The sequence below is a fragment of the Gigantopelta aegis genome, chromosome 4 (assembly GCF_016097555.1).
Source record: "Gigantopelta aegis isolate Gae_Host chromosome 4, Gae_host_genome, whole genome shotgun sequence".
In the NCBI taxonomy this organism is placed as follows: Eukaryota; Metazoa; Mollusca; class Gastropoda; order Neomphalida; family Peltospiridae; genus Gigantopelta; species Gigantopelta aegis.
This window is the reverse complement of record NC_054702.1, coordinates 62,666,136-62,692,062: the sequence shown is the minus strand read 5'-3', so window position 1 is coordinate 62,692,062 and position 25,927 is coordinate 62,666,136. Positions and strand designations below refer to the sequence as shown.

The window sequence follows — 25,927 nt, the reverse complement described above, 5'->3', positions numbered from 1 at the left end:
TTGGTAAACTAGGCCGTGTTGTGAGGCGTAGCAGAGAACATTTTTAGTTTTAATATGGCTGCATTGTGCATGATGCATTTGTGAATTTATGTTTTCAAAGAAACATTGCACAGACGCACTTGTTTGTGTACTTATAAAAGTTAACAGAACGTACGTAATTGATAGTCATTCATATTGTGATTAATGTAGATGGTATCTACTTGCCATCAATAATGGTAAATTTATGGGGAATGTTCTAGCACGGGGACGGGAATTTGTAAATAAACCGTAGAAACTAAGAAAGAAACGAATGCCCGACGTTTTGCCCTCAAGCTTGTTTGCCCCAGTCAGTTCGCCACACACACAAAACAAGCAACGTATGGTTTTGGGGAAAAGTTTGACGTGTACCTGTACGGGTCGAACTCATGCCGAAACATTTCAGAAATCGACAGTTATTTTCTAAAAAATATCGATTATTATTATCCTGGCGTCATATGATATGTTGCTGACTTTTCAATACCATAATAAAAACAATACTTCATACATACAATAATACTATACCTTTCTCAAGACACATTAATTTATTGTGAAAAATAGTGATAATCTCCCATGAATGTCAAGTTTTTCTCCCAAAAAACTAGCCGCTAAGTCATACACTCATGTCACCTTAGTCTGTGCGGCACAAAAGTCTGCACACGTCAATGACGTTACATTACGTCTTGAAACAAGTGTCGGGGTATGTTTGTAAACAAACAAACAACGTTAATTTAATTCACAAAAACGTTAAAACAACACATCTTGATTGTGAATATATGTATAAAACTGGTTGATAACACTTTTATTGAAAAAAAACCTCTGAATTAATGCACTAAAAGTATACTTTTGCCAGCCTCGATCAACATGTTTTTCTGTCGTGAACCTGTTGTCAACACGTGTCTGTCAACGTTGTAATGATCAACCTTGCATATCAACTTACATAAATTTACATAGAAGCTTCAATACATACCTTATTGTAATTCATGAATCCATAAATGAAATGAATGTTTTATTTTATGTGTTAACATAAACATCCAAGCATACTTTGAATTTCCCTCCGAGTGACACAATGCAAAATGGCTGCACACAGACTTTGAAGATTGCACTTACAGCATGGCCTATTTTAGATATAGTCTGTTTCAAAATTATCATTGATTGTCCCATATGTCTAACGAACACTATTTGTGCTCATTTACAGTTAATAACAGACAATTTTTGTTGAATAATGATCAAATATTTTTACATTGTTTTTTTTTTATATTGTCATTTTGTGTTGTCCAAACTAAGGAGCATGGAACACCATTTATATTTATCTCATTTGCACAATCTAAATGTTTCTGAAACAGACTATAACAGGAAGTGTTTGTTATTTAGAACTTATGAAAAGTCGGATCCATTGTTTGTTGCTGTTTTATGTAAACATTAGCGACAGAAGTGGTTGTTTTAATGTTTTCTGCGCAGACTTATGTGCCGTCACGCAGGCCAGTAAATGCAGGGGGGTCCCATTAAATATGCGCTCATTACTTGAGTTTAAAAAACATTAAAATTAAAATAACTTTAGTTGTAACACGTTTATTGTTCCATTGTACTGTGGCGGTGAAAGAAATATTTTTAAAGAAATATTTTAACTTTAAAATATAACACAAATGCTTAGGTGCGCAGACTTAGGTGCCACCAGTGTACAGGTGTTTCTGCTATATTTTAGGAAAAATATCCGCCTGGTTCCCCGCCTCCCCTAACCCTAACTAAAAGTGGGGTGGACGGGTGGATATTATACCATATTTTCACAAACGTCATATGTTTTCGATAGTTGCATTGGCTGTCTTTTTTTGTCCTTGTTATGGTAGTGTAAGGCCTATATTCCATGCAATAATTTACATCAAAATCGTAATAAAAATATTGCATTAGGAAAAACTGATAACATGCACAATATTTATTGTATTATAATTAAAACATAAAGTTGGCAGCTTGACTTGAAGCATTTTTAATATTGAGAGAAAAAAGACACTTTGTTGTTTTTGTTCAGACTGATAGTGACATAATATCTCGCATAATCTTGCGATACATGCCATTATAAGCAAGGTATCGAAAACATATGTCGATCCAAATTGTATGACGATACGATACATGAAATGTTTTTGCCAAATTAAAATCAAATTCACCAAATGCTTTCAAACTTTGCAATTGCCAAATTTTCAAATGCCAGAGCAAGCCCTGGCTTGGTATGGGGTCAACAACAGCCATATTATTTAATGCTGCTATGGCTGTGACAAAAGTCAAAATCCCTTTTGACAATCCGTCTTGTGCTTGTGGGAACCTAATTGAAAATGCTGAACACTTCTTATACTTTTGTCCACAATACAACATAGTTCAAAATATGCATTTGTTAGATTACCATAATCTTAACTGTAATATTTTACTATTTGGTGACCAAAACCTTAGTCTCCTAGAAAATAATGCTGTATTCAAATCTGTCCTGAACTTCATTACTGATAACAACTTCCCAAGCATACAAATAAATGCAAAATACCAAGTGCGCCAAATCACCAGGCATTAGAAATGCACATTTGTTACCAAAAATTACTGCCGGTACTGTAAGTTAAATATTCCGTTGTAAAGAAAAGAAAACAGATGCATGTTTGTCCCCAGTAAAAGTGTGCCAGAACCCAGATAGTTTGTTATATTGAGAGTTGACTGTATACATGAAAAATTTACAAACAGAATGTTTGTGGACATTTTCACTTGTTAACAGCAGCTAGGGTCAGGGTAATCTTTTATCATTGTTCATACATCAAAGTAAGATTCATGCATGGCCACCATAGGTTCAGCTTCTGATATTGCCAGTCACTGGATCTGAGGTGTGTGTGTGTTGAAAATATGGTATATTTCAAGTGTATTTTGTAAAATTTTGACTTATTATACCACACAATTTTTCTCTCTAGGTGGACTTAAAGAAAGTGTAACTACAAACAGCAGTATACCATGGCAGTAAGTTTTCTTTAATATTTTTGTCTTATTACATTTGGGTATTGTCATATTAATTATTAATTGATGTCTGATATGGGAGCCAAAGATGTGTTATTTTAGGCCATTATGTATGTATATTTCTATTGCATGCCAGGTAAAGATTTGAATGTAAAATGGTGCTTACCGTATATAAATAGTAGTAACATTCAAATTCTAACACATTCTCTCTCTTCTTTTAGGGAATGACAGAACCAGATGATTTGAGAGGTGAGAGAAACTTTAGTTTTACTAAATTAAATATATATTTTGTATTCACTAAAATATTATATCAGAGTAAAGTAAAAAGTTATTATTTTTTTTTTACTTAAACATTGTTGACTATATGATTTTAAAATTGGACATTAGTCTTATACAGTTTAAATATTCACATCTTATTTTAATCAAAAGAATTTTAAAAAGTTGGTGTCAATCACCATTACCAGATTGAATTGTAATTGTGTTTGCATGGGTGTTTCTGTGTAAACAGATAACATATTCTACTAACTAGTTAATTGGCCTTGAAACAATTGTTTTGTTACGGCTATTCCAGAAGTAATCATCTGATGAAAACTGTTTATGTTTTTAAGGCTCAAGCAGTGATGAAGAAGAGCCGATGTCTGGTCATCAAATGGTAAGTTTGTTTCAGCATATTGACCAACCTGTTCAGACTTTTCCATTCAGTCAGTTCGTCATATCAAAAGCTGATTGTTGAAAAGTTCCAAAATTGTGGTTAATATTAAAGGCTTGTATTGTCATCAGAAACCCATTAATTGTATGATAAATTATCTAAATTGCATAAATGATGTACAAAATTGGTGAATTCTACCAAAACAATTTAATAAATTTCATTCAGCATGTGTATCATCTCGGTATGTATTATGGTGCAGTGTGTATTTTGGCGTGCTATCTTTAAATAGCAATTGTGCGTCATCAAAGAAAAGCTATGACGTCAAATGCAGACGTTTTTGTTGTCAAAGTATTTTTTATTGATAAGAATAAAGCAGTGTTTACAATTTGCTAGTTTGCGGTAATTATAAACAATTAAAAATACCATGTAACTAAAAGTACTATTTTCCGTAAGGCACTTTTTTAACATACATAAATATCCCTCTATCGCCATATATTCACAATAAATTTTACTCACCTGCTGCACGAAACATTGTCGTTTGCTACTAGTGAAATAAACACAAGGCAATTAGATCACCCCTATGTCAATCTATTTTTATGGACGTCTGAATGAGTTCCCAGTTCTTATTTTACATGCACTGTATATGATTATATTAGGTCAGGATTAAACAACGTTCAAGTGCATATTACATCTCAAAATAATATCTATTCAACATGAAATGTATAGTGTACATTATTTTGAATAATAGTAATAATCAACAAAAAGAAATAATACTCTAAGGGTTGTGAAATTTACCCCACCCTATCAATGTACAAATTGTGACTATGTTTGCACTGGGCTATATGGTTTACATGTCATAATAGGGTTAAAATTTATTTTAATGGTGTTATTTTTTGTGTGTATTATTAATATTGAATTTATGGACCACCACACATCGTTTCCAGTTGTTTGGAGTTATTTTTCTTGAATATTGGACAATCAGAAGTTATCTGGATGTTCCGCTTCAAAATACACACCGCATCAAAAAGGTTAGAATATTACGGTATACACAAGTAAACTAAAACTAACACAAAAAATCTCACTATATACTGAATTTAATGTTTATATTTTAATGATATATATACATTAGGTTATGTTTCTGTCAGTAATAACAAGAAAAACATCGTTATTTTTACACTACGCGAAATGGTTGCTTATCTGTGCCAAAACCCATACCGCGAGGATACTTGTAGCAGTCTGTGTATACCATTAAGATTCATCACTATTGCAGCCAGCGGACATTGATCATCACTGCTGTAAGTTAATTAATTCTGTACTCACTTGCAGTTTGATGAAGATCTGCAGCGTAAGGTGATGCTGCAGCAGCAGTTGCTGGAGGTTGAACAGCGCCAGCAGGAAGCGAGGGCCTTACAGGTGTCTCTGCCACCGACAGTCCAGCAGACCCTGCCGGCGGGCGGAGTGCAGCCACCGAGCTCGATGCCAATGCATCCAGCCGCACCTGGTCCTCTGGGTATTCCACCTGCTGGAGTGCAGCCATCAGTGACCATGTCCATGCACCAGCCTGGATCAGGCCCTGTTAGTATGACAGAAGGTTTGTACACTACCAGTTACATTTATTGTGCCCTAGTTAGTATACCCATTGGTAGTGATGTCATGACGTTAGCATGGGTAAGGCTCTGTTGGTTTACCAGAAGATTAATAAAAATCTATGATTATGCTTGGCAATATGTCATCTACATGGAATACAGTTTGTATGGTGCAATTTTAATGTGATTGATGGTTAGAGATGTCTGTCAGATTATTACACCCTCTGTTGATGATCACGATACATTGTCTCAGAGCTCAAACTGGAAAAAATCTTGGTTTAGCCAATGTTGAGTATTTCCTTGAAAATGGTTGAAATGTGGTTAATTTATAGACTATTTGATTAGCCAAACTGTAAATGTTGTAGCCACTTTATGTAAAAATTAGCAGTTGCCTAATTCGGCAACACTGGACAGGGTGATCCCTGTATCATCATGCTGACCTAGAAAATTAATATAATTATTGATTATGCTGACAAGTATTTCAACCCGCATGTGTGACGTGGTTTGTATGGTACACAAGCAATGAGTAAATTGATAAGATCAGACCTGTAAGGTGATCATTGTAAGGCTGTTTAACTATTCATGATCATTTTGTGAAGTTTTATTTCATTGTATTCTTTCATTACACAGCTGCTCCTGCACAGCCACCAACAATTCAGCAACAAGTGCCGGACCATCCCAGAGAGGACATGAGTCCTGAACTGTTGCACAAGGTCATGCAACAGCAACAGTTGTTGGAGATGGAGAAGATCCGAGAACAACAGCAACAACAACAGCAGCAACAACAACAACAGGTATTTTCATTTTTTAGTATGTGGGATTGTAGGGTTCACTCTGGTCATTGAAATCCTGCAAAGTCATGCAGTTTGCAAATGTTCTTTTCCTGGAAAGTTGTAAAATTTGAGTTGAGGCATGAAAAGCTATGGAAAATAAATTTGTTTGTTGAGGCATGAAAAGCTATGGAAAATAAATTTGTTTGTTATCATAAAATAAAATAAAAAACTTTTTAAAATAACGCAAGAAGAGATTGGCAATTTGCATTAAAGCATTGTATTTGTAGTATCATTAGATTTTGTTGATACATATTAAAACAAAACATCATGTAAAATACCTTTGGAAAGTCATTGAATTTAAGTATGAACCCTGTATTAGCTCTGGGCTTGCTAATCTTTAGTCTGCAGTTTAAGACATAAACATGCTCAGTTAGTGCATTAACACCATCATTCATTTTGTGTTTCTAGACTTAAAATTTGAACTTAGAGTCGGACAAAAATTAGTAGTTTTTTTTAAATTCTGAATCTCAGTGGTATCTCAAATATAGTGTAAGGGAAGATCTAGTTGTCATTTCTAGATGTAATATGTATTGATTTGTTTTGACATGTCTTGTATTATTTGCAGATAATACAACACACACAGATTGTTCTGATCGATGCCCAGCAGACCAGTAAGAATTTCATACATTTGTTAAATGTCTTGTTTTAATGAAAATCATACTAAAACTGTCCTAAAATAGAATTAAAAAAATTATATTATAAATTGAAACATAATTTCCATTATTTGTGTCGTTCACTGTTGGAACACCATAATAAGTAATGTGACAGGTTAAATATACAGTAGTTTTTCATTTTTCAACACTAAATGCACATCTTGTACTTTTTAAAATGTCCATGTTGACCAGCTAATATTTCAATTGTATAATGTAGGGAAATGTCTTTATATAGGCTATGCCTATTGACCAATCCCCTGTTAAAAGGCAGGCAAATGTGTACCTTAAAGCCAGGTCTGAGATGAATTCTGTACAGTGTTTATCAGGTTATCACTCATGTACTGGATGTTTCCACAGGTCAGCAGCAGCAGCAGGTTGCAGCACCACCTGGGTCAGCTTCAGGAGCCATACCACCACCCCAGCCCGTGGCAACACCGCAGGCTGTACCCACGGGCATGGCAGGTCCCCCCACTTCAGCCCCTGGACGAGTTCAGCCAACAGGTATCGTCCAGTCGCAAGGAATGATGCCTCCTCCCCCTCACATGGCACCACCTGGGATGCAGCAGGGGTTGAGACCGCCTCAGCCAAGTCCACCGCAAGGGCAGAGGATTACACAACCAATGATGGTTAGTGTGGACTAAAAGGAGTGTTTTTAGTATCCATTCAAATGGTTAAACTTTTATACATACATATTTCTTTTGTATAGTACCTTTTGTTTTAACCCCCAGTTAGCCAATTTATTGTGTTTTTGTGGGATGGCGTTAAACATTCATTCAGACATTTATTCTTTGTATAGTAAACTTTATTTACTTGATGATAAAGTTCCTGTGCAGCAAATAAAATGGTGTCAAACCAATTGTAAAGTTTGTAAACATTGAAATTTATTATTCATTTGCAAATTGATTTAGGAATGACATATAAGTAATTTTTTGAAAATGATTTTAAAGAATTCTTCATTACCATTAATCATATACCTTGACAATGCATATAAAGGAACCTTTTTTCCATGAGTATATACAATAATAATAATATTGGGGTTGTGGTTTTCAACTTGTTTCTTATTAATATTATATATGATCGATTAATTTGGAGATTATGAGGTTACAATATATTCTATTTTATAAACATATCAGTTAATATAAATTTTGTGTAGATTCCTTAACATTCACTAAGTTGAAATATATGTTAACATCATTTATGAGAATTACATGTATGAAAGGAAAATAGTGGTTCATAATTTTTCATTTTGCCTCACAGACTGATGCAGGCAATCCACCACATGGGGAGCACAGAATGCCTCAACAGGGTGACAGGGTGATGATGGGTGACCACATAAGACAACAGCATGGTGACAGAATGGGACCCCCACAGCATGGTGACAGAATGGGACCTCCATCACCTCTTGAAGAAAGAATGGCACCTCCCTCGCTAGGGGAAAGAATGGGGCAGCCATCATTAGGCGAAAGAATGGGGCAACCGCCACTTGGAGAAAGAATGGGGCAACCGCCACTTGGAGAAAGAATGGGGCAACCGCCACTTGGAGAAAGAATGGGGCAACCGCCACTTGGAGAAAGAATGGGGCCTCCACATCCAGAAAGAATGGGACCTCCACATCCAGAAAGAATGGGGCCTCCATCACTGGTGGAAAGAATGGGGCCTCCGCTTGGAGAAAGAATGGGGCCTTCACATGGTGACCAAATGGGACCTCCACATGGGGAAAGGATGGGGCCTCCACCACATGGAGAAAGGATGGGGCCACAACTTGGAGAAAGGATGGGGCCACAACTTGGAGAAAGGATGGGGCCTCCACATGGAGAAAGGATGGGGCCCCCACCTGGAGAAAGGATGGGGCCCCCACCTGGAGAAAGGATGGGGCCACAACTTGGAGAAAGGATGGGGCCACAACTTGGAGAAAGGATGGGACCTCCACATGGAGAAAGGATGGGGCCACAACTTGGAGAAAGAATGGGGCCACCTCCACATGGGGACAGAATGGGACCTCCACCTCATGGGGATAGAATGGTACCTCCATCTCATGGGGACAGAATGGGACCTATGCCTCATGGGGACCGAATGGGACCTCCAACTCATGGGGACAGAATGGGACCCCCACCTCATGGGGACCGAATAGGACCCCCGCCTCATGGTGAAAGAATGGCAGCACCTGCACCACACGGTGAGAGGATGACACCTAGCTCTCACAGTGAGAAAATGGGTCCACCTCCACATGGTGAACGTTCTGGACCACCATCTGATAGGAAAATGCCCCAGCAGGAAGGACCGAAAGAATTCCGGCTGCCATCTGCCCTGGAGAAGGTTCTTGAGTTCAAGAGTGTGCGAGCCCAGGAGGTGGGAGTCAGTCCAGAGGAGTTAGAAAGATTAGAGAAAGGAGGTAAAGCAACACAGATTGATACATGTACTCAGTGATGGGAGCAGGTCAACTCGACCCGCTATCAACTCGACCCGCTATCAACTCACCCAGCCATTGGTCAACTCGCCCCACACTGTTTAGTCAACTCATATCATTACCATTTTATTAATTAATATACCAATATTTTAAGCAATAATGTGCATTAAATGTTGTTGAATATGTACACCAGTCGGAGTCAAAAAGCCTTGCCTGATCATCCTAAAGTTTATTGTAGTTAATTGTTGGATCTCCCCAATAAAAAAACATTTTAATAAGTAGTCGTAATAGTGGAGTTTCACTGTAATATTAATAAATAAGATGACACCAAAGTTGTAGACTTTCAGTTTTAATTTTATCACAGTTATTTATGGACAAGTTTGGGGCAAGTTGTCCAAACACTGGGATGAGTTGTCCAAACGCTGGGTCGAATTGACCAAACACGGGGATGAGTTGTCCAAACGCTGGGTCGAATTGACCAAACACGGGGATGATTTGACCAAACGCTGGGGCGAGTTGACCTGCATTCCTCGTTGATGCCTGTTGTTATTATTGATAATACAGTTTTGCTTAATTTATGTCTGTTCTTTGATTAATGTTCTTGATTATATTGCTAACGAGTGTTGAAAAATAATTTGTTTCAAATCTGTACTATACAATGACTGTATTTAATCTTTGTAGATGATATAGTAGCAGAAAAAGAAAAGTCTACTGAAGAAGAGAAAGAAGAAGAAGAAGAAGAAGAAGAGGCAGTCATAGAAGTTATGGAGGATGAAGAGGAAGTTCCAAAGCCTACAAAGGCATCAAAAGAAGTATGTCATCTCAATTAAAGGATTTTTGTTTTAGAATCTGTGTGCTTAAATAGATATTATCTCCAGTGACAAAATTAGTGGATTGATTTGTTAGTAAAGTTTTGTTTTTTTAATTTTATTTGCTGTGCCAAACCATAATTTCATTTGTAGACATTTGTAAAAGTAATAATGAAGAAAAATGTTAAAGAGAGAAATTCACTTGATTTTATTGTTATTATTTTTTAATTGAAGCCACAGTAATCGGCATCATTTATTTGTGTTACAACAAGCAATACATTATAGTTTCAAATACAAATATGTTATGTTTTTAAATGAATTGAATTGTTGAAGATTGTCCATAAAGTTATTTGACAAATCTTAAAGGTATGTAAAGTAAATGCCATGGTAAAATATAACTATTTTAATAAATAAAAGCCTTAGATGTGAGATTATTGACAAATAAATTTCACAACAAAAAATAATTAATCGGGCATGAAGCAACATCTGATGATTGTTATTGTGTTTTAGTCTAAAAACAAGAAGAGGAAGAAAAAGAAGAAGAAGGCAAAGAGAAGTCGTGTTCAGGAGCAGAAATTGATGAGGAAAACAACGGAAGACGCTGCTGCCAAAGAAGAAGAAGAGGAAGTTCAGATAGAGTACGCAGGACTATTGACACATTTTCATTTCATAGCTAACTCCTGCAATTAAGAAAATTTCCACGGCAAAAAACAACATGCCATTGAAAAACTCTTGAATATAGTCCACAGTAAAGGGACGGGACCTTGGACAGACATGCTCAAAACCTTAGTGGTATATGAGCATGTAAAAAGAGTTTGCTCCGCTCCATGGTAAGACAGTACCGTGGAGAATTGAAATCTCTGCTGCAATCTCCACAGCATTGTCGATTGCCGTGGGCAATTGCAGGGTTTGCATGCAGTTATCTAGATTGTCTGTTCAGGTCAGTGAAGGGGGGATGTCTGTTTGGTGGCCTTACACCAACCCAAAGAGTCCTTCAACTCGCTCAGCCTGTTCTGGAAGATGCACCCAGTACCTACCAGCTTTACATCTGATGGCTTAACATTGTATTTTGATTACTGAATGTTTATTTGTGTATTTTTTAATACATTTTTATTCACAGATCCCCTGTTTACAAATAAATAGAGGATACTCCCCTCGTGTCTTGTGATATCATAATTTATCAGCGCGAGTTGATAAAAGTATGAAAACCGAGGCTGATAAATTATGATATCACAAGACACGAGGGAGGTATTCTTTTTATCATCCATTATCATTCTTTTCATTTGCGACAGTTGTAAACAATGTCAGTAATGTGGGTTGAATGTCAGCGGTAGACTTGTTAACTAGCAGAACGGCAGTGGCGTGACATCACTAATGGTAGGTTTTTAGCGCTGAAACAAACACAGTGACGTAACAAAACATTGTCTTGTGATTAAAATTTGACCAATCAAGATTATAAGAAGTGATATCTCCTGCGGAGATATCGCAGGAGATATCACAAATTGTAGTGCCAGCGATATCTCCTACAAAAGCCTTTAATGGATGATAATATATCTCAACACACTCCCAGGAAAGAGTGGAAGAGATTATGGATATTAAGAAAAAAATTAAGCCAATTTTTTTTTTTTACAAAGCTATCATGCTAGGTAGCACACAAATGTAAACAAAGAAGAGCATTTCATTTCATTTCAACTTATTTTCGTGCTTAAATCCAATTAAGTTTCAAGCATACTGTCCTGGGCACACACTTCAGCTATCTGGACTGTCTGTCCAGCACAGTGGGTTAGTGGTTAGTGAGAAGAGAATAGGGTGTAGTGGCCTTGCACCTACCCATTGAGCATTTAAGAACTTATTCTGGGTTGGAGCTGCTGGCTGCAAACCATGTACCTACCAGCCTGTAGTCCGATGGCTTAACCACTGCGCCACTGAGGCCGGTTAAAGAAGAGCAATTAATCACTGGATGTTTAAAATGTGCTACGGTGTCCTTAAACAAATGTTCCTAGAGCTCATCTCATTTCATTTCCACAAACTGGCAAACATGGTCCATGACTTTTAAAATACCTCCACAGGTGATCAATCCTACAAACCGTCCGTCTGTCTTGAATGAGCATCCATTTAATATATTATTATTTTATTTTTTATTTTTATTTTTTCAGATATGTTCAGGAACAACTGGATCTAGAACCCACAGACCCCAGTTATCACACCTTCGCTAAGATTTTTGAAGCTTTTAAGGTAAATTTTGCATTTTATTTTAAAACGTAAAAATAATTGTTGCTTAATAAAAATGTATTTTCTTTGCATACATAACGTTACCTGTAATCTATGATTCAGTTTAAGTATACATCAATTTTTTTAAATTTTTAATCCCAAATTGTTTTAGTTAAAGATAAAAATATTTAGATTTTTCACTAATTTGGATTTTAGTACCACCCAAAAACTGTTCCTGTAGATGTTCGTGATGAAAACCTCCATTTGCAGATCTTGTAGTTTTCCTTATTTTCCTACTCTTTTTTTTTTGGTCCACTTTTTTTTTTCTTTTTGCATTTCCAGTAATTAACCTTATGGTTTATAGTGGAAAATGTAACCGAATATCGATTTCATTCTAAATGTTATTTTTACTTACCTGTGATATTTGTATTTTTGCACTGCTCTTTAAACTGTTTTAATTTAACTTTTGAATTTTTAATGTTGTTTTTGATCATTACTTCATTCATTCATTCATTTGTTCATTCGTCCATTCATTGAAACATACTTTATGTGTGTGTTAAACATATTGTGAGCCCAGATGTACATTAAAGTTAATGTGGTTATATTTGCTCTGTATTTAAGATTTCTGAGCCTGAAAAGCCAAGAGATGTGGCAAAAGCTGAACAGAAAAAACTAGAGGAAGAGATTAAAAGGGCCCAAGAAGCCAAGCTAAAGGAAGCAGAGAAAAATGATGATGATGACGACGACGATGATGATGATGTAAGTAGCTTTGCAATTTTTATATTGTTGTTTTATGATTTCATTTTGTTCATATTTTCAAATTAAATGCTGCTTTAAATATTATTTCACCATACAGGTATATCAGATATATCCTAATAATCATCTTAATTTAAAAAAAATTATTTATTTTAGGACATGTTACATGATGATGATGTTCCCAAAATTTCAAAGAAAAAATTGAAGAAGCTTACTCGTCTTAGTGTTGCCCAGCTTAAACAGGTATGCAATATTATTTATATTACATATTTAGTTACAGTTTCTTGCTTTAAAAAAATATATATTTCCAGTTTGTAAATACTCTTGTTATAAATGCTTGGATTGGTTTGAATTATATTATGTGACCTTAAAAAAAAAAAGACGTTCATAACTGCTTGAACTTCAGTTTTGCACTACTTTTGGAAATGCTTAAAAACGTAAATATATTGTTTCAGTTGTTTTCTTCATTGTTTAAAATTAATAAATTAATTGTTTATGTTATCTGTTTATGTTGAATCGGTAAATGTTATTGTTTATTAATAACATGCAGATATATATTTTTCATTGTTTGAATTAAAAATTTAAAAATTTCCTCATTCGGCTACTGAAGAAAAGAACTTCTGCCATTTATTAATTTCCTGAAGAAATAGATACGTTTTTATTTGAAAGTATTTTATATTGATGTAATAGTTATACAATTAGTGGTAAAGAACTTACCTGAGGCAGGATCAAGCTATCTGAGCTATAAAGTTTTTCACATTCAACCATTTTATAACGGTCATACTAAAACATCCATGGGTATGTGTTATCCTATCTGGGCATATAAAAGATTTCTTGTGTTGCAATTACCATGATTTAGATGGCTAATATAGTGATTTCCCTAAAAATTAAGCAAGGCATGGTAGACCAAACACTCTTGGGGCATTTTCACCATTATTAGGACACTTGTTTTTTATTAAAAATACACAAAAATTAATTGAAATAAACATTAATGTAATTTATGTGCTTGCTTTAATAAATGACCGGCCTCGGTGGCGTCGTGGCAGGCCATCGGTCTACAGGCTGGTAGGTACTGGGTTCGGATCCCAGTCGAGGCATGGGATTTTTAATCCAGATACCGACTCCAAACCCTGAGTGAGTGCTCCGCAAGGCTCAATGGGTAGGTGTAAACCACTTGCACCGACCAGTGATCCATAACTGGTTCAACAAAGGCCATGGTTTGTGCTATCCTGCCTGTGGGGAGCGCAAATAAAAGATCCCTTGCTGCCTGTCGTAAAAAAGAGTAGCCTATGTGGCGACAGCGGGTTTCCTCTAAAAAAAATGTGTGTGGTCCTTAACCATATGTCTGACGCCATATAACCGTAAATAAAATGTGTTGAGTGCGTCGTTAAATAAAACACTTCTTTCTTTCTTTAATAAATGAATGGCAAAAGATATAAAATGCATATTTTATTAATCAATAATTAAAATACCTTTTTGGGTGTTTTATAAAGGCAATTTTAGAATTAATTACTGAAAAAGGCTTGTTTAATCTCAGGGCAGCATGGTGCTGATTAAGGCAAGGTGGTGCTAGACTATTGAGGCATTGTGCTGCACCATGCTAAAACAAGCTAGGGAAAACACTATAATAAGAAAATGCTGGAGTGTGATTGAAACATGTTCTGTCCCGTTTCAGTTGGTCACCCGGCCTGATGTGGTGGAGATGCATGACGTGACGGCACGAGATCCTCGACTCTTGGTACAGCTGAAGGTGAGCATGTCATAAACATGATACTGCATGTAGAGTATTGCTTGATCACCCACCTTGTTTTTATTTTTAATGCTGTCAAACTAATTGTCCACAATATGTTGGGGTTTTGAATCATTAAAGGAAACGGTTCTGATCACTTATTCTTTTAATACATTATCCTGACCTGTTACTTATTGTGCATATCTCACCCCATCCTCCCACCAAACTGACTTGGTCTGACGTTTAATGAGTTCAGCAACAGCTAGTAAGTCAAAGTGTCAAAGGCTTCAGTCTGTTTTTCGTCTCATGGCTTGCTTGCACTCTGTGTTCCGTTTCCTTTGTTCACGTGGTCGTCCTCAAAGTATTCTCCATATATGTAATTGGCAACTGTTTGTTCGAGTATTTGGATTACATATTAGACCCTACAAATTGATCTGGTGTTGAGCAGCCAGATGTCTTTTGTTGGTTTCTGAGTGAAAATATAATGATGTTAAACAACACTCTTCTACTTTCAGGCCACAAGGAACACAGTGCCTGTCCCTCGCCACTGGTGCTATAAGAGGAAGTACCTGCAGGGAAAGCGCGGTATTGAGAAACAGCCGTTTGAGTTGCCCGATTTCATCAAGGCCACTGGAATTGAAGAGATGAGAGCGGCTCTTGCCGAGAAGGTTTGTCATGAAGATTTATAATGAAACCGTGTGCATTAGACTCTTAGCACCTTGAGCTATAATGTAATTGAAATAGTGTCATCACAGATTTAAGTTTAGTCAAATGGTTTTTAATTCATTGAATGAGACAAAGTGGATCTGTAATATTTGTCTAATGTTGTAATTCGTGGACATCAGAAGATACCAGCAGTTGGGATGGGGTGGCGGGGTAAGTCTGTTTATTTGCCTTGTCTGTGGTATTTTATTACTATTGATTCAGAATTGTTTGGCGAAGCAACATGTTATAAAAGTTGTTAGGGCTTGGTAGGATGAAAAATATTTATTTTTTTAGTTGCCTTAAGTTTTTATGAATAATAATTCATGGGGAAACGTTCTAAGTAAAAATAAACAACAACAAAAAAACCCCAAAAGTATTGTATATGTTTGTTTTTAATCTAGGAAGACCAGAAGACACTTAAGGCTAAGATGAGAGAGCGTGTCCGACCCAAGATGGGAAAAATAGATATCGACTACCAGAAACTGCATGATGCTTTCTTCAGACATCAAGTGAAGCCTAAAATGACCATTCATGGAGACCTGTATTATGAGGTTTGCTTGCTTTTTTGCTCTTGCAAAATTTATAAAATGCATGCTCTGATTTTTTTTTTTAGTTTTTGCCAATTTTTAGATAGGTAGAATATCATCTTGAATGTTATTATAAAGTGTCTGATTTAAATAAATGTTTATTAGCCAAATATGAAATGTTGTAACCACTTTAATAAAAATTATCAATTGGCTAATTTGGCTATGGGCAGAGAACTCTGACAAAGCTGTTATTTTCTTCACACTTCTTTTTAAAGAAAATATTGCTGTCCTATACTACCTATATATATAATTTATTTTAAATGCAGAAAGTAGTAAATAAATATCATGAGTACTTCATTTAATTTTATATGAATTCTGTGTGTTTCATGTTTTTCAAATAAAAAAACCTTGCTACGTGGATGTTCCTAATTTGGGTTTTTTGGTGTATCTTGTTATTGATTTATTTTAGGGTAAAGAATTTGAAACGCGTCTGAAGGAGAAGAAACCTGGTAATTTAACTGATGACTTGAGGATAGCACTTGGTATGCCTATAGGCCAGGTAATTGTTATGTTTCAATTTATTAATAAGAAACAAACCTTGAGGATAGCATTTGGTATGCCTATAGGCCAGGTAATTGTTATGTTACAATTTATTAATAAGAAACAAAACTTGAGGATAGCACTTGGTATGCCTATAGGCCAGGTAATTGTTATGTTGCAGTTTATTAATAATAATGAAAAAATACATAACTGCATGGAGTATATGTTACAATAATTTTATTGAAGCCACATAACCTTATTTCATTGAGAGGAAAAGAAACAGATACTCAAAGATAGGTTTTTGATTTGTATTGTAAGCCATTAATCTGGAGATTCTGTAAGCTTAATATATTTTCCCAATAGTCGGGATTTCTGTTCATGCTGTTATGTTGTTATAATTAATAAATACGGCATATCAGGGTACATGTATGTATACATTACAAATTTATATAAAGTATATATATAATAATGTTTATTTATTTTATTTTATTGTTTTTTGTTTTTTTCAGTTGCCATATGATATATTTTAGTGTTATGATAGGTAGGTTACACCATTTTGTTTTCTTTTTGTTGAATTTGTTTGTTTTTTATGATTTTAGTCGGCGGAAAAAGTTCCACCTCCTTGGTTGATAGCCATGCAGCGGTATGGTCCACCGCCATCCTACCCTAACTTGAAGGTTCCAGGGCTGAATGCTCCTATTCCAGAGGTAAAATTCAATTTGAAAAGTAACATCAAACCATCATTACAGTGAAAAACTGATTTTTGTAAAATCTAATAAGTTTGTGAGTTCCATAACACATAGGCATCTACCTGCAAGTTTCAGGTATGAATATGTTCCATTTAAGCTAAAACCCAGTTATGTTTCTTACGTTTCTTATTCTGAAATTAGAAAAAGAATTTGTTGGACATTAAAAATACAACTGATGTAGCATTTAGTTCTCAAATTCTTACTATTAGCAGAATTTTTAATACTAATATTGATAAAAAAGAAGAAGAAAAAGAAGAGGTTTCTAAAATGTACAGTGGACTGAAAGATTACTATCTTCAGTTAAACATTTATTTAGGTTGTCTCATCTGGTTTACCTGGTAATATATTGGTACCAGTGTTAAATCTGTATGAAAGAGAAGTGTGATTTAATTATATCATGAAATGATGCCAGTACTGTAATATTCTAATTTCGGGGTTTTTTCTTCTATTTCAGTCATGTTCTTTTGGTTACCATGCTGGAGGTTGGGGCAAACCACCTGTGGACGAGCATGGTAAACCTCTGTATGGTGATGTTTTTGGCACACAGAGTGGAGACTTCACGGTAAGTACTGTAATTGTAAAATGACTTGTGTATTTAGTTGTTGTTTTTTCAGGTATCAGAAAACAGAAAATGAATGCCAGGTAGCAGTCAAAAACAAAACTCCACATACTTTTATTCAGTATTGCAGTTAATAATATCTGATAGACTTGACAATAGACCCTGATTATTGTCAGATGTCAGCTTTTTTTAACATGACCACTGAATGTTTTGTAATCAGTTTAGACTTTCTATGTATTTAAACCGGCTGTGTTAAAACTAAAACCTGTATTATGCGACCAAACCATCATAAGAAGTCTGATTTTGATACCCCCTTAAATGGTTTACTAGCACACTGTATTAGTCATTTGATACCTGTAACAACCTCCAGTTAATGCATGAGTTGCTCTTGTTGTAACCAGACATGACATCTGATTTACATAGCTATTACTCTTGGTTCGTGACCTACCGGGATGAACCACTGGGCTGAATGGGGAGATGTAAGGTCACGTACACAGATTTTCACCCACTTCACAGGTGTGATTATGGGTGTGTCTCCCAACTGTATGACCCCAAATGGGAGATGATTACATGACAGGTACTGCAGTTTCATGTGATACTGAGATAGTTCAACTAACATAAAGAGTGGAGCACAGTCTTGTCAAGTAGTTCTATATTGAAAGGAAAATACAGCAACTTCATATTCTTCTCATTATCATCATCAGTATGTTGTGATGTCATAGCAAAAAATGTCTTTGGCTCTGTGTCGGTAAAATAAACTTTAATTGTGTTATATGTTTGTGGAGTCTTTTTAAAAAGAAACGAAAGAAATTAAACATGGCTGTTACTGTTGTTTTGTCCAGACTCCGGTGGAGGAGGAGGAAGTTGACAAGACACAGTGGGGAGAACTCGAGTCAGAGTCCGAGTCTGAGGAGGAATCGGAGGAGTCATCGGAGGAAGACGATGACACGGGGCTCATCACACCAGCAGAAGGGTAAGTACACAAGCTTATCAACTGAGAGATGCAAGACGTTAGATCAGTCTTTGGTTTTTGAAAATTATAGGCGAGTGGAAAATCACACACCTCAATATGCTAAGGCGAGTGAAAAATCACTTTCCAAAATAAACAAAATAGGCCGTGTAGCTTTGATTGGATTTTGACTGGTACGTCTACAAAATTGTCTATTAAACCAGTATTTCCCAATTTGTTCAGCAAAGAGAAATATCAGTTTAACGACTGCATGGAAGCCACTGCAATGTTTGAAATTTTTATTGTTTTAATAAAAGGACCTTCCTATCAGCTAAATGAGCTATGAAAACTGTTGATTTTTGTAAACAGTGGAAATAAATATACTCATCTATTATACGTGCGACATTTGTTGAGTGTGACGTGCACTGTTTTTCACACTCGTCAGATTGAAATTAAGTGCGCTGTATGAGAGCGATCGCACCCGCGCACCTTAAAAAGCAAGGTCTATTAGATGTCGCAACTTGTTTAAAATAGTATTTTGTAAATCTGTTGAACATAGATGTAGTTTTGATTATAATGACCAATTTGTATTTAACCTTTAGATTACTGGATTAATTTTTTAACAAAAACCACATTGAGTAGGTACAAGTTTATAACTTTTACTCACACATATCCATTTAAATGTTTTATAAATACATCAAATAAAGTTCATATTTGAATCGGTAAGTATTATTTTCGTGGGTTTTTCTCATTTTTATATTTTAGATCAGCTAATGTTGATTTAAATTAGGGAAAAAAAAAAAAAAGTTGGGTTTATTTTCGGGCAGCTGTCCAGTATTTATGTCCATTATTCTCAATAAGAGTATTTTTTTACCTGAATTTTTTTTTAAAAGAACCGATTTATATAAGAATTGTTTCTCATTTTTTAGGAATTTATCGATGTATAAAAGTCACAAATGGTATAAAATCGCGTAGCGTAGCGAAGCGATTTTATACTACATTTTATACTACATTTGTGACTTTTATACATCGATAAATTCCTAAAAAATGAGAAACAATTCTTATAATTACAAACAGTACAAGAAGTGTACCGTAAAACACTAAAAAATAATTTCTTTCGTTCTTACCGTCAGCCATGTTCTGTAAATAAGTGTAGGAATACATGTATACATACTATTGGATGTTTTTGGGGTTTTTTTTAACAGAATAAAAACAAATAAAAGATATATTGTAATTTTTTTTTTTTATATAACATGAATATCTCATCCAGTTTCCCTTATTTTTTTAATCGAGAAAACAGGTCACTTCCTTGTTCTATTTTTAAAACGATCACCGAACTGGGTCATTGGGCTTCTCGCCGATCCAGCTAAAAATAGTTCCAATCGATCTTGGTCTTCCGTGATGACGTATTTTTATGAGGTTTATGGAAGGATAACGCTTGTTTTTTTTAGTGACGTCAGCCAATCAGAATACAGTAAATCGTATAAATTCGGAAAGTTTGTAATTATATACCAATATTTGGTGATTTTCATTGTTGGTAAAATGATCAAATTTATTATCAAATTAGCTGTTACAATCAGCTATCGATCCCTGAAAATGACCGCAATGTGTCGCCATTGTTGTCAAGTGAAAATACTTGCCGAAAACCAAAATTTGTCATTGAAAAATAAAAACCTAAAGCAGCCATAGTGTCAGTGTTTCCTATTTTGTATTTCCTGCATTTCCGGTGAGTGTCACATGCAAAACTGCGGGAAATATGAATTGTGGAATGCACTGTATACAGTGTGCAGTATGTCGACTAGCTTGACTTCGGGCGAGATATCTCACCTGCAATAGTCAGAAGGTTAAGCTTGTTGTCTCTTGAATTGCCTATCTTTTTTACTTAATGTTTCAGGTTGGTAACACCAAGTGGTTTAACATCTGTTCCGATTGGTGTTGAGACACCTGAAATGATAGAATTGCGTAAACGACAGATAGAAGATGCGATGGACCAAGGTGGTGATACCCCAGCTCTTTTCACAGTGCTACCGGAAAAGAAGGCTGCAGTGGGTGGTGCCATGATGGGATCAGCTCACGTTTACGACTTGGGAGTGGTAAGTGACTACACTGGGTGGTGCCATGATGGGATCAGCTCACGTTTACGACTTGGGAGTGGTAAGTGACTGCACTGGGTGGTGCCATGATGGGATCAGCTCACGTTTACGACTTGGGAGTGGTAAGTGACTACACTGGGTGGTGCCATGATGGGATCAGCTCACGTTTACGACTTGGGAGTGGTAAGTGACTGCACTGGGTGGTGCCATGATGGGATCAGCTCACGTTTACGACTTGGGAGTGGTAAGTGACTACACTGGGTGGTGCCATGATGGGATCAGCTCACGTTTACGACTTGGGAGTGGTAAGTGACTACACTGGGTGGTGCCATGATGGGATCAGCTCACGTTTACGACTTGGGAGTGGTAAGTGACTGCACTGGGTGGTGCCATGATGGGATCAGCTCACGTTTACGACTTGGGAGTGGTAAGTGACTACACTGGGTGGTGCCATGATGGGATCAGCTCACATTTACGACTTGGGAGTGGTAAGTGACTGCACTGGGTGGTGCCATGATGGGATCAACTCACATTTACGACTTGGGAGTGGTAAGTGACTGCACTGGGTGGTGCCATGATGGGATCAGCTCACGTTTACGACTTGGGAGTGGTAAGTGACTGCACTGGGTGGTGCCATGATGGGATCAGCTCACGTTTACGACTTGGGAGTGGTAAGTGACTACACTGGGTGGTGCCATGATGGGATCAGCTCACGTTTACGACTTGGGAGTGGTAAGTGACTGCACTGGGTGGTGCCATGATGGGATCAGCTCACGTTTACGACTTGGGAGTGGTAAGTGACTACACTGGGTGGTGCCATGATGGGATCAGCTCACGTTTACGACTTGGGAGTGGTAAGTGACTGCACTGGGTGGTGCCATGATGGGATCAGCTCACGTTTACGACTTGGGAGTGGTAAGTGACTGCACTGGGTGGTGCCATGATGGGATCAGCTCACGTTTACGACTTGGGAGTGGTAAGTGACTGCACTGGGTGGTGCCATGATGGGATCAGCTCACGTTTACGACTTGGGAGTGGTAAGTGACTGCACTGGGTGGTGCCATGATGGGATCAGCTCACGTTTACGACTTGGGAGTGGTAAGTGACTGCACTGGGTGGTGCCATGATGAGTTGTTGATTGGAGAACCAGTATTTAACTTAGTATTCCCAACAGTAACTTAGTAAGACATTATATAAAAATGCACATTAGCCATTATCAAACTTTTACAGTGGGATGATATTTGGACTTTAAATGGTGTATTCTAAAATAATGAGTTAACATTAAGTAAAAACTATGACACAGTTGTAGTTTGTTTTTCACTGTTAGATTGTGTTAATATAGGAAAGCAAGATTGCAGCTTTATATACACACGGCAGGTTTTCTCTAGTTCTGTTTAATAAATTTGGTCATAAATATTTTATGTTTCCTAAACATTGTATTTTCTTTTTTTGTAGGTTCCTGGAAAAAAGCCTGGAGACAAGTTACCAGCAGAGGGTATTGAGGTGTCCTTGAACCCCGAAGAGCTTGACCTTGACACTGCAGCGATGCAGGCAAAGTATGAGCAGACGGTGAGAGAGCAGCAGTCGCAGCTGGAGAAGGAGGATCTCAGCGACATGGTGGCCGAGCACGCTGCCAAGCAGAAGGTGGGCATTGAAAACACTTTAAATAGTCAGTGAAAAACAACTGGCTTGGATTTTAGACACAAATTGTCAATCAATCGATAAATCAGCCTACGTTGAGAAACGTATCCATCGATGTCTGTTGTCTTTCACATCTGTGTTTAACAATGGTTGCCTGCGTTAAATTTTCTAATTCCTGTACATGCAATAGGAAACGTTCATCTTTCTGTATTGCAAAGTCCTTTAAAAGCTGAAGCATGTTCAACACGTCAGGATAGCTGAGATCGTTTCCCGGAACAGATACATCTTGTTCGGATTCGTTGTCGCTTCCGTCATTGGGTATTTCGTCCCCATGGAAGTTGGCCACTAGTTCTCTCTCCCACTCGTTTGTGCAGTCTTCAATCGGCAAGTCATCGTCGAAACTGGTCAAGATGTCAGTGTCCACGTCAGCAGTGACGAGTTCGCGTGCTAGTCGTGATAACAGAATGTCGTCGTCGTCATTGTCTTCAAGCACCGATTCGTCGGTCGGCGAGAAACCAGCGACAGAGAAACACTTGCTGATCGTACTCGGCTTCGTTTCGTTCCAATCAATGGTTTACAGTAGTTAACTCCATACCAAAGCTTGCGATCAGTCCTTTTAATTGTTTATTGTCAAGTTGCTAATCTTGCCTGCTGAGCAGCGGTGATTACACTAAGTTGACACATTGGGACCGAATTGTTTGTCCGGTGTTCAGTTTAGAGGGGTTTCCGGTTTAGAGGGGTAAAATATAGTGTTAAAAGATGTGTAAAACACGGGACCGTGGAAAACGTCCGGTTTTGAGGGGATTCTGGTTTAGAGGGGATTCTGGTTTAGAGGGGGTCCGGTGTTGAGGGGTTTCACTGTATATGTATTTACAATGCTAAATGCATTCATTTAAGAACAGCCTTTGTAAATTTGTGCCAGGTTTCTACCCAAAACAGAACTTACTATCTTTGGAAATAATAAACTACATTCTCATGCTGTGTTAATGTACTCAATTTAATATAACTGAATTGTTTCTGTTTTGTTTTTCAGAAGAGAAAGAAGCAGCAACAAGACAGTGGAAAATCTGCAAAGAAGTACAAGGAATTCAAATTTTGACATTTCCCCGGCATATTTTGTGTTTTTATACGTGCATCGTTCGGCTGCAAGTTGGATGTTTATGATTAAAATCATTCACTGAACACTGTACTCGAGTGCAATCATAAAATTATTGAAATGTTTACAATTTATGGATGCACATATTGGTAGAATTATGGACATGAATTTTCTTTGTAACATTGAAAATAAAATGTTGTAAATGTAGTAACTCTTGTGTTTATTGTTTATTATTATTATTAACACAAACTGTCACCATTAACATCCGACACACACAAACACATGCATCCCCTGGCCATATTTTCTTGCACCTATGGCAGCCACAAGATTCCTCATTCATGCTCTATATAAAGTGTTGCATTCACAATGCGAATGTGTGTGATACATATTGCTGTTAGACATGCATTCCTCTCCAATTTTGACTGGCGTGGTTAGACCATCGGTCTACAGACTGGTAGGTACTGGGTTCGGATCCCAGTCGAGGCATGGGATTTTTAATCCAGATACTGACTCCAAACCTGAGTGAGTGCTTCGCAAGGCTCAATGGGTAGGTGTAAACCACTTGCACCGACCAGTGATCCATATAACTGGTTCAACAAAGGCCATGGTTTGTGCTATCCTGCCTGTGGGAAGTGCAAATAAAAGATCCCTTGCTGCTAATCGGAAACAGTAGCCTATGTAAGTGGCGACAGCGGGTTTCCTCTCAAAATCTGTGTGGTCCTTAACCATATGACTGACGCCATATAACCATAAATAAAATGTGTTGAGTGCGTCGTTAAATAAAATTTCTTTCTTTCCTTTCCAATTTTGGGCATGACATACCTCAGTGGTAAAGTGCTCATCTAATATATTTGTCAGTCCGGAATTGATCCCCATCAGTGGGCTCATTGGACTATTTCTCGTTCCAGCCAGTGCACCATGAGTGATATATCAAAGGCCATGATATGTGCTATCATTGTCTTATGCTACTAATGGGAAAATGTATTGGGTTTCCGCTGTAAGACTATGTCAAAATTACCAAAATGTTTAACATCCAATACCCAAAGATTAATAAATCAATGTGCTCTAGTGATGTCATTAAACAAAACAAACTTTTAACTTTTCCTGTTCTTTTCTTCATTCAGTCTGTGTTTTCTTCTTTGATCTGCACTAGAATGTTACATGATGATTATACACCAGTTACAAGCGAAAAGGGTTAGGACTTCTTTATTTCAATAATTGTTAATACAAAGTTACAGGCAAAAAGGTTAATACAAAGTATTATGAGTTACAGGAGTTGAAAGTTAATTAAACTAAAACTAAACAAAAGATTAAAATGTTGCAATAACAAAACACAACAGTCTAAATAACGAAACTAAATAAAATCAAAATAATTTTGTTTACAGATATGATAATGTTGGTATATATATATATATATATATATATATATATATATATATATATAATTATAGTTATTGGGTTATACAAACTGAATCGATATAATAACGAAACTAAATAAAATCAAAAGAATTTTGTTTACAGATATGATAATGTTGGTACAGAAATAAAATACTATTATCATATATATATAATTATAGTTATTGGGGCTTTACAAACTGAATCGATATAAGATCTTGCTGCCTCTTCACTGGATATCTGGTAGATTTAACTAAAAGCATTGATAATCTTTTATCTTGGTGTACACCAGAAATTCTTTATCTTGGTTGGACCTAGTATCTGATTGCTGTTTTCCCTGTTCCAACCAGTGACCCACAACTAGTAAAACAAAGGCTGTGGTATGTGTTGTCCTGTATGTGGGAAAGTGCATTTAAAAGATCTCTTGTTGCTAATGTAAAAATGTAGCAGGTTTTTTTTCAAGACGACAAAAAATGAACAATCCTACATGCTATGATTAATTAATCAATGTGCTCCAGCAGTGTCAAAACAAACTAAGTTAACCTTCACAGAAAACAAACACTGGTGACTTAATTCCAGACAGCACGCTGCCAGTGAGCCACATTGTATATACAGAGGCTGATATTCTAAACAAGAATATGTACTTTAAAAAGTCCTTAAAAAGGCTCCATCATCAGGAACAAACTCGACAGCAAATCTTTCACACTTTTAAAGCTATACTCCAGTTCAATGTAAGCACAGAAATTTCAAATAACACTTTTTACAAAACTGCAATTTGGATTAAAACCTTGATAATGGTTAATATTATAATGAAAATAAATCTCAAAAACTAAACTACAAATTCAGTATTATGTTTATTAACCAAGGATGAACGTCAGGATTTAGAAAAAAGGTTTCTGTGAGCTTTCATTCATACTTGTACAATCATTAATAAATATTGCTATGCTTATATCCAATTAAGGTTCAATCATGCTGTTCTGGGCACACACACCTCGGCTATCTGAGCTGTCTGTTGAAGACACAGGGTTAATTGTTAGTGG

The 25,927-nt window shown here is 36.5% G+C and overlaps 1 protein-coding gene across 1 annotated transcript; it reads left to right on the top strand.

The window, feature by feature from the left end:
- Positions 1-60: 60 nt before the first annotated feature.
- On the top strand, positions 61-23,699 carry LOC121370885 (splicing factor 3B subunit 2-like). Its single transcript, XM_041496416.1, has 24 exons — positions 61-150; positions 2,958-3,003; positions 3,222-3,249; positions 3,609-3,652; positions 4,976-5,240; positions 5,866-6,029; positions 6,634-6,679; positions 7,079-7,347; positions 7,979-9,113; positions 9,810-9,940; positions 10,448-10,575; positions 12,094-12,172; positions 12,770-12,907; positions 13,061-13,147; positions 14,580-14,654; positions 15,149-15,301; positions 15,740-15,889; positions 16,335-16,424; positions 17,005-17,112; positions 17,609-17,716; positions 18,556-18,686; positions 20,557-20,755; positions 22,211-22,399; positions 23,430-23,699. The coding sequence occupies exons 2-24, from the start codon at positions 2,998-3,000 to the stop codon at positions 23,493-23,495; spliced, it is 3,789 nt and encodes a 1,262-aa protein (XP_041352350.1). The 5' UTR covers positions 61-150; positions 2,958-2,997; the 3' UTR covers positions 23,496-23,699.
- The last annotated feature ends 2,228 nt before the right edge of the window (positions 23,700-25,927 follow it).